This window comes from Lathyrus oleraceus, chromosome 6, assembly GCF_024323335.1.
Source record: "Lathyrus oleraceus cultivar Zhongwan6 chromosome 6, CAAS_Psat_ZW6_1.0, whole genome shotgun sequence".
Classification (NCBI taxonomy): domain Eukaryota; kingdom Viridiplantae; phylum Streptophyta; class Magnoliopsida; order Fabales; family Fabaceae; genus Lathyrus; species Lathyrus oleraceus.
The window spans coordinates 81,259,859-81,272,317 of NC_066584.1; the positions used below are offsets into that span (position 1 = coordinate 81,259,859).

At 37.3% G+C, this 12,459-nt stretch overlaps 1 protein-coding gene across 1 annotated transcript; it reads right to left on the reverse strand.

The window, feature by feature from the left end:
* Window positions 1–9,033: 9,033 nt before the first annotated feature.
* Window positions 9,034–10,106, reverse strand: LOC127094124 (eukaryotic translation initiation factor 4 gamma-like). Its single transcript, XM_051032989.1, has 2 exons — window positions 9,630–10,106; window positions 9,034–9,264 (listed from the first exon to the last, which is right to left on the reverse strand). The coding sequence occupies exons 1-2, from the start codon at window positions 10,104–10,106 to the stop codon at window positions 9,034–9,036; spliced, it is 708 nt and encodes a 235-aa protein (XP_050888946.1).
* Between the last annotated feature and the right edge of the window lie 2,353 nt (window positions 10,107–12,459).

Below are 12,459 nucleotides of genomic sequence, written 5' to 3' on the forward strand. Positions count from 1 at the left end.
AGATCCACCGACACCACCCAAAAGGGAGGTTGTTGAAGAGGTAGAGAAGGAAGCACTATGTGTTGTTCCTCCTACCTATAAATCACTGATTCCTTTTCTGCAAAGGTCTGTGGAAGTTAAGGTATACTCCAAATCTGAAAGGTATGAGAAGCTATTGGAAAATATCCATACCAATGCACTTGTACTTGAGGATCCTGGGTCAAAGAGAAAAACCAATGATAAGCTAGAACACCAAATGCCTATAAAAGAGTTGAAATCACCCCCACCTTACCTAAGGTACGAACCTATCTATAATGGAAAGAAAAGGAAAAGTGAGGGATATGAAAGATGGCTCGATAAATAGCCTTGGAAAACTAATGATCTAACCAATTTACAAGTTCGGTAGTCGAGCTCCCGACACTAAACGAAGTGCTACGTGAAAGGCAACCCACGATCCTTAATCTTTATCTTTTCTTTTTATTTGTTTTCATTTTTATTTTTATTTTTATATTTATTCTATGTTTGTTTTTATTTTTAATTGCAACTTTCTAGTTTAGTATTTTTAATTGTCGTCGGTATTTTTCCCTCTGTTGTTATTTTTCAGTTTGTGCCTACTTTACCATCAATATATCGACATGAACTTGTGTTACACCTACGTTTAATAAATGTACTTTGCATTTCAGTCAATTGTTTTATTTAATCGCTTATTATGTTCATTATTATAAATTTCATGCTTTTTAATTATAGATATTAATTTTAATTTACTGCTTTATAGCCTTAATAGGATTTACCAACTTTAATCTTTAGAAACTGCCAAAACTATGAATTTTAGGTCAATGGCGTTCGCCATTCACTTCGAATTTAAAAGTCCCATCATTTTAGCCAGATGGCATTCGCCATAAGCCTGATGACGATCGCCATATCAGGAAAATAGAGTGTTTTCCTCCCTTTTCTTATCCCTCCCGCGCATTTGTCAAACCCCTTTTAATTTTAAACCCTTGAACTTCCTACTCTACACACTATTAACTCAAACTTTTCATCTCACAACTACTCCACTTCTTCCTAATCACTATAAATTCACAACCACCTCACAATCCTTTCCATTCACTCTTCTCTTCTCCAAATACCATAACCTTCTCTTACCATTCCTTTTTCATTAAAAAAATGCCTCCAGAGTTGTTTGACCAAGGGGAGATGTGGACTATATGGGGATTATTTTCGCTGAGGGAATTGATGGAGAAAATAAGAGCAGCAGATACCACAAGCTCTTTAAGAGGGACTTCTTAGCAACACGGTACCCCAACAATGCTTCTCTTCGTGATTTGGGTTTATTCGATAGTGTCCATTGGATGCTTAACAACTTAGGTATGTCTCACTTTCTTACTTTAACTAGTCCTACATTTATCCGACTTACCTACGAGTTCTTGAGCTCTTTTTGGTACACCACTCCTATATGAGGATCCCGAACCACCGACACTACACATTTTAGGATGTTCAACAGAACTTATGCTATTAACCAAGACCAATTGGCCGATTTACTTTTGGTCCCTCATGCGGATGATTTTTCATGCCAACACCCTTTAGAGAGCGATTTGGAATCCAACGCTCTCGACTTTTGGCAGCAACTAACGGGAAAAACCACCACTGACTGGGAAGGCCTAAAAGCTACAGCTATTCAAAACCCGACCATTTGGTATTTGCACCATATTTTAGGCAGTACTATTTTTGGTTGAGAGAATACCGGCAACGTGAATTCTAAAGACCTATTTCTTATTTATTGTGCATTATTTGGAACAAAAGTTAACTTGACACCATTCCTACTCGCATACTTCCAGTCCACCTATGTTTGGACTGGAGGTCCTATTTGTGTCGGAGGGCTAATCAAATCCATAGCCCTTACTTTAAACGTAGGCACGGAGTTGGCTACGCTTGAGCCGTTAGAGACTCCGTTTGTCGACCTTGATTACTGTTGTAGCATGCGCCTCATTAAAAATAAACATGCGCAGGTATTTCTTAATGTTAGTAACCGAGAGGTTAGGGGAGTTACTTTACCTTGCGTTGCACGTATTAATGTGCGAATGAGAGTTAACTGGACTTTTGATCTTAACACCCCCGAGCCTGATCACATGGACCAAGATGCTCCCTACACTGGCACTCATACACACACCGCACTTGCTTTTCTTAACTCTTTTGAAGGTACCTCATTCGGACATCAGCCCCGTGAGGAGTATGACTACACCGCCATGAGGACAGTTCTTGATGACGTCCTAAGTGAGCTTAGACACTGGACGAATGCCGAGGTGGACTGCGATGTCCTACTTAGGAACATTCGGATGCAACAGTTAGAGATGAGAGTCTCCATTGATCAGATCAGACAGACTCAGCTTGACTTTATTGAGCGGATGAAGCTCAACAAAGCTGACCTCATCGAGAATATGAACGAAGTGCGTATGGAGGTGGCACGTATGAGGGAGTGCATGCAACATGTGCCCAACCCTGATTTTGGTAGAGGAGGTTTTGCACAACATAGAGACCGCGACCGACAATATTGAGCCACTCTACCAGGTTTCACTACTCCTTTCTTCGCCTTGCACTAAAACATTGAAGACAATGTTTGGTTCAAGTGTGGGGGAGGAGCTTTACCGCTTTTCTATTATTTACTGTTTTGTTTTCCTTCTTAGTTATTTTTAGCTTTTGGTTGAGTCATACATGTGTTGTCGAGTCCTATTGCATGATAAATTTTTTTCTTTTGTTTGAAAATTCCCTTAGATTTGACCCCCAATGATGAAAATTTTGTTCTGATTCAATGGTATGACACACCTTTAGTATAGTTTGTTTCTACTTTTTAGGCTTTGGTAGATAGACTTGGGAAAGTGTCGATAATATCGGTACCATCCTAACACCCTAAATTCCCTAAGTATGCAATATTGATTTGAATAACCATTATGTTAAGACCTTAATTCTAAGTTTCTTTAAGTAACCCCTTGAGTAGTTTATATTAGCAGTCAACACCATCCTAAAACACACATGAGCAAGGAAGTCGATGCAAATAAGTATATGATCTCAAGCAAAAACACAAAAATGAAAAATATAATGAATAAAATCTGTGATAGGATTTGGCCCTTCTAGGTTAGGTGATCCTCACCCGATCATTTAGCCCAACGGTACAAACTCTTAAAAAAAATCAGTTGATACTTAAGCAAAAATTTGCTAAGTAAGTGCGATAAAATTGAAATCGAGATCATAGTCACTAACAGGTTCACCTACCTTGAATGTGTATGGATAACGGGCTTAATGTGATTACGCTAGAATAAAAAAGAGGTTGAAAAAAGAACAAAGAATGTAGGTCGAGTTATAATGGCATGATTCGAATTGGTTTTGCATAGGGGGAGTTTTTGTCCGCGAAATGCGGATGTGTGTCACTACGATATCCTTATTTTTGGTATCTAGTACCTATTTATATAACATTAGCCTAGCAGTCTCGTACTACTTAGAGTATCGTCGTGCCTATGTTTCAGACATTGTGTTTAAGTTGTTTATCATCTGCTTTGGGTGATTGCTTGAGGACAAACAACGGTCTAAGTGTGGGGGAATTTGATAACAAGAAATCGTATCGTGTTTTTAGGCTCATTTCACATGATATCCGTTTATGTTTTTATGCATTTTATCGTCTTTTACTTCCATTTTATTTGTTTTGCAGTTGTTATCCAATATCATTGAAGTTTTGGATGCCTCGCGACAAAGGAGCGAAATAGGACTTAAAAAGGAGCAAAAGAGCCAATTTTATGCATTCTATCTGAACGGCGTTTGCCATCCAGAAGAGGGCGTTCGCCATTCACTTTGTTGCCACGTAATTTAAAATATGGAAGGAATGGCATCCGCCATTCCCCTAATGGCGTTCGCCATTATCACGCAGTAATAGAACTGCGCTAGTGGCCAGTTATGGACCGTTTTTTATCCTCTATTTTCCCTCCACTCTCCATGCACGGTCCAAGGTAGTTATCAGGTTTCAAAACCTCTATAAATAGGATTGTGGGAGACTTTGGAAGGTATCCAAGTTGTGCAGAAGCTTTTCCGAGTCGAGTTTTTAGAATTAATCATAAATTATCTGTAAATATGACAATAACTCACATCGAGGGATTGTCACACCTGTTCTAGTTTTACTCTGTTTTCATCTTCATTGTACTCTTGGATCAAAGAACAAGCCTTCCGTTACTTTGTTTTCAAGTTAATTCAAGTTCAAGTTCAAGTTAATTCTAGTTTTATTTTAAGTAATTTCAGGTTCTTTTTACTGCTTTTGATATTTGCATGTTTTACTGTTTCAATTACTTGTATGTCATGTTGCTCTTAATTTTGAATGTTATGATGTTCCCAAATAATATCATGTCTTGATAATTTATTCTGAGTCTGGCGTATAAGGACCGTCGTTACCGAAGGGACTCAGTAGAAATAATAGGTGCGCAAATTTATGATTTAACTATGTTATAACTTTAGTTTCCAATTGTATGTTTTACTGTTTTGGCACGAGAGTGTGAGACAAGTTAAGGTTCAATCTGATAGCACAAGAGTGTGAGGAATAAACCAGATGGTGGAAACTAGGCATGAATCCTAAAAACAGCGAGAGCATTTTAGGCATCGTTTAGGATCTCATTTACTTTTAAAATACACTTTCTAATTAGAACGGAAGATCGAGAGAAAAATCATATGGTTATGAGGTGTGATCTTTGTCGATAGCGCGAGAGTGTGAGATTGGATCTTTAAGTTGGTATTTTCTATATAATGCAATAGAATCATATTTAGTGCCCAATTCTACCTAATCCCTTAGGTACGCGGAATCCATATTCCGGACTCGTTTGTTATCATAACTTTTAAACGGTTAGAAATTAGTATTTTCGTTTTCGTTCCTACCCTTATAATCTTTAGCCTTAGCTTTGCACTACAACAATCGATAGCATTAGTTTGACCATTAGTCCTTGTGGGTTCGATAATCTTGAAAACTACACGATAGGTTGTGCGCTTGCAGTCATAATCCGACAGACATGCCTATGGCTCATCAATCCTCTTAACTGATTTTATTTGATGATAAAATTCTTTTTTACTTGAAATTATATATTTTATGCTTTCAGTTTTATTTTCTTATGTGTTTTAAACAATGAGCTATACATATTGGGATTTTTTATTTATTCTTATCTAATTTATATTGTCCCGTAATTTTTTTTCTTTTTTTCAGTATCCTCTCTCTCTCTCTCTCTCTCTCTCCCTCTCTCTATGCTATCATGTTTTAATTAAATTTTCGTTGATGACAAAAAGGGGAGAAAATCGTAGGAGTATTTAAAGAGCATAAAAGCATTTTCAATCCTTTTATATACACCTAAACCCATATTATTATTGGTTTTATATGAATATTATTTTCTTATGCTATCAAGATAAGTTTAATTAACTTATATATGACTTATAGGGAGCTTACAAAACTCAACCTTTGAACTATTAGACTCAGTGGGGGCTTACAAACCTCAGACTTTGATGTTATCATGTTAGTAAAACTGACCAACCATTATTCTTAAATAACTTTGTTTGTCATTAGCAAAAAAGAGGAGATTGTTGGAACAAAATTATTCATATTCCTTGAAGAACTATTTGGTATACTAACATATGTTCAAGTATGCAGGATCATAAGCTTAAAATTCAACTAAGAACTGACCCTGATGAAAGCATATGTAGTGAAGTTAAAACAATCAGATTCAGAAGGATCAAAATCTAATGACTCTGAACGTGACATCTCAGCTTCTGGTGATAGCTCAGGCTCTGAATACCTCAGCTAAAGACTATCAGCTTCTAATCAGTACTCTATCTCCAAAGCAGACCAATCTTATCAATGCCAGACTTTTGAAAAAGTCAACTAGAGTTTCTTAGTGCAAGGCTCAAGGAAAGTTGATATGACCTCTTAAGTTTTCCCTAATATCTTGGTAGATACTAACTATGAAAAAGACCTAGTGGACTAAGTCATTACACAATGGATGCACATATTTATTAGATTCATCTTCCAACATCTCTCTTAGAAATGCTTCTCAACTAAGAACACTTGTGCAAGTCACCTTCCAATGACTCTTTTTCTGCCTCTATTAAAAGAGTTGAAGATTTGGAGGAAAATTAACCGACTAACGAATAACGAACAAACCATCAAAAGAAGAACAACATTGAGCACAACTTTGAGCTAAAGTTTTTATTTGTTTACTACACAAGTTCTTAAGATTTCTTATCTTTTTATATCTTAGAAAATATTAAGTGTTTAACAATCTTGTGTGTGTTGTATCACTTATGTACCTCTGATTTTACATAAAATATAGTTATTACCTATTCTCCTAAACTATTTATTTGGAGTATAAGAAGTCTCTAGTTGGTTTTCTTAAGTAGTGGAAGTATCTTGCTAGTTTGCTTGAGCAGTGGAAGCCTTTTGCGTGTGTGCATGAGCAGAAGTCTCTTGCTGGGTTGCTTGATCAAAAGTCTCTTTCTAGTGTGATTGAGTAGTTGAAGTCTCTTGCTAGTTGCTTGATTAGTTGAAGCCTCTTGCTTATGTTCTTGAGAAGAAGTCTCTTGCTGGTTTGCTTAAGAAGAAGTCTATTTCTAGTGTGATTGAGCATTTAAAGTCTCTTGCTAGTTTGCTTGAGCAAAGTGTAATCAATTTAATTACAGTGAAAATCTCTTGTTGGAAAATTGTACTGAATTACTCTCAATTAAAGAGAGGAACCAATATAACTCTGTGTGTTTCTTTACTTCTTGGTTCTGAATATTATCATTCCCCTGCTAACAACTCTGAGATCAAATTCTAAACTTTTTCAGATTCTAAAGTTTTTATTTTCATAAGGCAAAAAGAATTAACATACACAATTTAATCCCCCTTATTGTGTATTTTTATTACCTTCATCCTCTCCCTAGAAATGCTTTAGAAATTGTCTTTCCTTGAGCATGCCTCTTGCCATGTTCAATATGCTTATGCTCTTCCTTTCTGAAATGTCATTGTGTTGAGGTGTGTAAGAAGTTATTATCTCATGCTGAATTCCTTCTTTCTCACAAAATTTTTCAAAATCAAATTGAAGTTTATTCACGACATACACCAGTTTTCAATATCTTGATGTGACATTGATCATGTTTTTCAACTAACAGCTTAAACTTCATGAGTTGATTGAATACGTCAAGTAAATTAGCATGTACTCGGTGAATTCATATATGCATGTCAGAAATTATGGTTACCTCTCATTAACTTTACTTCGAATGGACCACAAACATATGAGTGTACAATCTCCAACTTCTACTTTGACTTCATAGGAAAGTCATTCTTGAATAACTCATTGTGTGTTTGGCTTCACAACACTCTTCACATAACTGCTTTGGCATTTTTATATGAGGAAGTCCGTGTACAATTTTCTGAAGGTAGAGAAAAACAAGAAAGGGGGGTTTGAATTGCTCTCACTGACAATAAAAACTTTTGGAAACACCACACACACAAAAATCAAAACAAACAACGCAGAAGTTTATCCTGGTTCGCTTGAAATTCAAAGTTACTCCAGTCCATCCAATAATCTATAAATATTACAACAAATGTCTAAGAGTACATTGATCTGCTAGCCCTCTCAAGTCTATTGACTTCACAAGTCACTTGACGAAATTTACAACAACTATATTAGAACTATAAGGTGTTTAGTGCTTCTAGATAAGAAATGTGAACATAGTAAGAAAAAAGATAAAGATCACACTTAGAGCAACAACTCGTGTGATAACGTGAGACAAGAATGTAGTGTATGACTTGATTTTGATGTGCAAAATTCTTGTGTAATAGCTTCGTGTTTTTGAATTCTTGTCGTTGAATGGAGCATTGAAGCTGATATATTGCCAATAATGGGACTTAAATGACATTAACATTATTGTCCTTTACATAGCAGTTTAAGGGAGTATTCAATTTTCTCCACATAGAGATTTATACCATATTTGGAAAACTTCATTGCTAAGTCTTGATCTGATATGTTGGGCGTCAATCAGAGTGCACGAAATTCAGATTCTTCTCTTAGATCTTATATTCTTAAGATAGTTATTTGATGTGTTTTCTTCAGAAGTTCTTGACTGGTCTCTAATCAGAAATTCTTTAGATGTAAGGATCATCGGAGTATACATGTGTGGGATCCTTCAGATGCAGAGTTTCAGAGTCTTTAGATGTCAAATCGAATACCTTTGACTCTAAGTCAGTTGTTCTTGATTATTGTGATGTCAGGTGTTGTTTCATCAGATTCATTTTTCATTAGAGTCCTTCACACTTAGAGAATTTTATTAGGGTGCCAAAATGTTTCATCCTTTGTTAGCATCAAAACTTAGAGATAAATTGCAGAACCAAAATCTTGTTCTAACAATCTCCCCCTTTTTGATGATGACAAAACTTCAGACTATTGATGAAATAATGATACTTCATAATAATTAAAGGAAGATAATTTTAGAGTCAAATGTACTATGACTCTCCCTGAGATAAGCAAGCTCCCCCTAAATTTGATACTTAGAAGGTTTAGAGTTTCTTACCAGAGCCTCTTATGTTGCTTATCTTGTTTCTCAGATACTTCCTGCAAGAAAGCTTAGACTGCACAAAATATTTAGATTTTTATAATGTAAGTAGAGTATTATGAGACTCAGGTATTGATTTCATCAGAAGGATGTTTAATTATTTCTCCCCCTTTTTGTTAGACTCAAAAAGACAACCGAGAAAAATAGATAGTGCAAAACATAATTTCATTAGATAATGGAAAAGAGCTACAGAGAAAGAGAACCATAGAAGCCAAAAACACTTAATAGAAAACAAAGAAAAAAACACAAAACACAAAGCCTAAGGTGCCTAAGGGTTTGAAGGAGGCGGCATCCTCTGAAGCAGCTGAGTTAGGAGAGTTTGAATACTGGAGTTAACAAAGTCCTGTTGATCTAGTCTGGCTCTCACAAGATGTTATTCCTTCTGGAGCTCTTCTAGCGTCTTGAGCACCAGCGGAGCAAGATCAGAGTTTGAGGTCTCACCCTAAGTCAGAGAAACTTCCTTTTCCTTAGCAACTTCCTCCGCAGCAATGTGTGCTGCTTCTTCAGTGTCAACCTTGCTTTGGCTTCAGCTTCAACAGCAGCCTCAGTAGAGGCCTTTTCTTCGGCTTCTTTTCTTGCTTGCTCTTCAGCTTCCAGTCTAGCCTTCTCTTCAGCTTCCTGGCAAGCTTTCTCTTCAGCTTCTCTGGCCAAACGAGGCTCTAGCTCTCCTAAGCTTCTCTGATGTAGTCATTTCTGACTTATTTAGAGAGACCTTTCAGCTTGAAGACCTCATATGTCATCCATTTGAGAAATCCATTCCAGTGATTCCTCACTTCAGAGGGATTATCACTTAGGCTGGATTCTTCAGACAGCGTTCTAAACTTCACAACTAAGGATTCTGAAAATAAAGCAACTGACTCTTCCAGGGTAAGGAGGGTTAGTTCAGGTTCAGATGATGGATTAATGGGTTCTGATGAAGTGTGGGTGGTTTCAATGGGAGGTTCAGTTGGTTGTTCAATTTGGGGTTCAAATAAGGGTTCCGAAGGTGGTTCTGTTTAAGGTTCAGAGGGTGGTTCTATTTGAGGTTTAGAAGAAGTAGGCACAGAGGTGTCTGGGATAGATGGAGGTTGTTTAGATAGTTCTATGGCTTGGAGTTGGGCCAATGTTGGAGATGAAGGGTCGGGGATTTCTGGCTGTTCGGATTCAGAGGATATGTCGTAATATGGTGGTGAAGAATGAGTTGAGGAGAGGGGTGAGAGGGGTTCATTCAGAGGTGAAGTTTCAGATATGGGAAGTGTTGTGGTAGTGAGGTTGATTTGTTGTAGGGGGGGTGAGGAAGGGTTAGAGTTGTGAGGTTCAGAGGTAGATGGAATGGATATGGTGGGTTCAGAGGGGGTATAGGTAGAAGATGGGTGAGGTAGAGAGGAAGATAGTTGCTTTAAATTTGAATTAGAAGGAGTTTCAGAGGGGTATGACTTACTTGAAGTATAAGAGTCCAGAGGTGCAGGCGATCTGGTTGCTGGCGGTTCTCCCATCTTCAGAGTCTTCAACTTCTTGGACTTCTCAGAAGGCTCTCTCATCCTTTTCATGAAGTTAGGTGGCTGCTCTTGAAGCTAGTCCATTGAGAACTCTTAGATATCTAACCCTTGAGATGCCAGGTTCTGGAGGTAATGGGAAATGACCTATGGAGGTTCTATCTTGGAGAAAAGATAAAGACTATTAGGTGTCTTTCTCTGATCCTTCATAGCTTCCTAGGAAGTGTCCAGAGTTGGCTTGACTAAGACTCTCTCGATGATCCCCGTGCTCTTTTGATTTCTAGCATTCAGAGGCTTGCCAAAATCTACAGTTACATCTTCCATCAGGTTGTAGGATATCAAATGGTCCACCAGCCCGCTTTCAATCAGAACATCAGAGATGAGCCTCCCCAGAGGAATGTAGTTTCTGGGCTTCATGTGGTTTCTTTTATCCCTGACTGAATTCCTCAGATACTTGAATAGCAACACTGGTAGATTCAGCTTGAGTCCTTTGTAGAGGCAATACAAGATACACTTCTGATTTGTGTTGATGTAGTCAGAAGAGTTTGAGGATGGGCAGTGGTGGATGGTACCCAAAATGATCTTCAACCATACCCTCAGATTTTGGTGAAGTTCCTTGTTCTTGGATGATTTTACTTCAGAGTTCTGTTTGAAGATGGTTGGAACAATCTCCTGGGACATGTATCTTGCCCTAGAGTTTATGTTGTAGATTCTTCTTCCCATGGTTTTCTCCATATTCAGGAGTTTTGCAATTGACTTCTTAGTGATGACCATCTTAACTCCCAGAACATATGAGGCTATGCAATGGTCATCGCAATCTGCGAATCTCCAGAACTCTTTGACGAGGAAGGTGTAGATGGGACCATAGAGCCTCTGAAAATAATTTCCCCAGCCTTGCTTCTGCAGATCTTCAGTAAGATCGATTACATTGCGCTTTATATTTTCAAAATCTACCAGAGATTCACATAGAACTTCCAGTTTCTCAAATGGAGTTGCAAGGTTGATATGAGGAGAACTTCCTTGTAAACAGTGGTTGATGTTGTAGCAGTTTCAATAGAGATTTGTTGTGGAGCTTCAGCAGGATGTTCATTTGCTTCCATTTGTTGAGAGTAGTTGTAGACCTGTTGTTGTTGAGAAACCATTTGGAGAAGATGAAGATGTTGTTGAATGTTGATGAAGATTTGAAGAAAGTTAATGACCTTGAAGATTGTTGAAGAACTTGGAGAGAGTTTGAGCACAAGGGTTTTTTTTTTGTAGGTTTGTGAATGAAAAGTGTGAAAGTGAGAATTGTGACAAATATATATACACAACATGTAATATGAACGACAATGTTAATAGAGAATAGGAATCAACAAAATTAATTGGTTCCGAAATCTGAGTTGACTCGCTTGGGGAGAATTAATTGCAGCTAATGATGGATGTCTAATCCCAAAAATATGACCACTGCTCGAGGAGATCTCAACAGTTTGGCTCTTGAGTTCTGTGCTAGACAGTTGTCTAGAAGATCCAAGGGTAGACGCTAGAGAGGCCACGTCTTGATGTTTCTAACATCAAGAATACCAAAAGATTTTGATTCAGAGGATTTCTAATTCAGATTACATCTAACTGGTAGAAGTATCAGAACCAGAACAAGATGTCAACAAAAGATTTAAGTCAGAGCCTATTTTAACACGTTAGAGAAGAAACACAAGTTCATAATCACTCTAGGTAATCTGCCATGTTTAAATGTTTCAGAATGAAAGAGAAACTATCTTCAGCTAAGGGTTTTGTGAAGATGTAAACCCATTCATGGTCTGTATTAATGAATTTTAAAATTATTACACCTTTCTGAACATAGTCTTTGATAAAATGATGTTTAATTTCTATGTGCTTTGCTCTGGAATGCAAAATAGAATTCTTACTTAAACATATGGAAGCAGTATTGTCACAAAAGATAGGGATGTTACTCTCATATATCTGAAAATCCTCTAGCTGATTCTTCATCCAGAGCATTTGAGTGCTGCATAAAGAAGTTGAAATGTATTCTGCTTCTGCAGTTGAGAGTGCAATGGTTAATTGTATTTTGCTAGCCCATGAGATGAGGTTTCCTCCCAGAAACTGATAGTTTCTAGATGTGCTTTTGCGTTCCAATCTGTCTCCAGCATAATCTGCATCACAGTCCCCAAAAGTATATACTTTGATGTTTTCTTACACATCAGGCCCAAGTTAGGTGTTCCTTTCAGATACCTTATGATTTTCTTAACAACGGTTAGGTGAAATTCCCTTGGATCTGACTGGAATCTAGCATAGAGACAGACGCTAAATAATATATCTGGATGTATAGCAGTTAGATAGAGAAGAGAACCTATCATACCACGATAGAGTTTCTGACAAACCTTTTGACTTACCTATTCTTTCT

Bases quoted from the DNA above. Each gene is read 5' to 3' on its own strand.
- LOC127094124 (XM_051032989.1), bottom strand. From the start codon at position 10,106: ATGAGAGAGCCTTCTGAGAAGTCCAAGAAGTTGAAGACTCTGAAGATG. The intron at 9,265-9,629 runs GTGCCTACTTCT...TGACTACATCAG, and splicing joins CATCTATCCCAGACACCTCT to AGAAGCTTAGGAGAGCTAGA.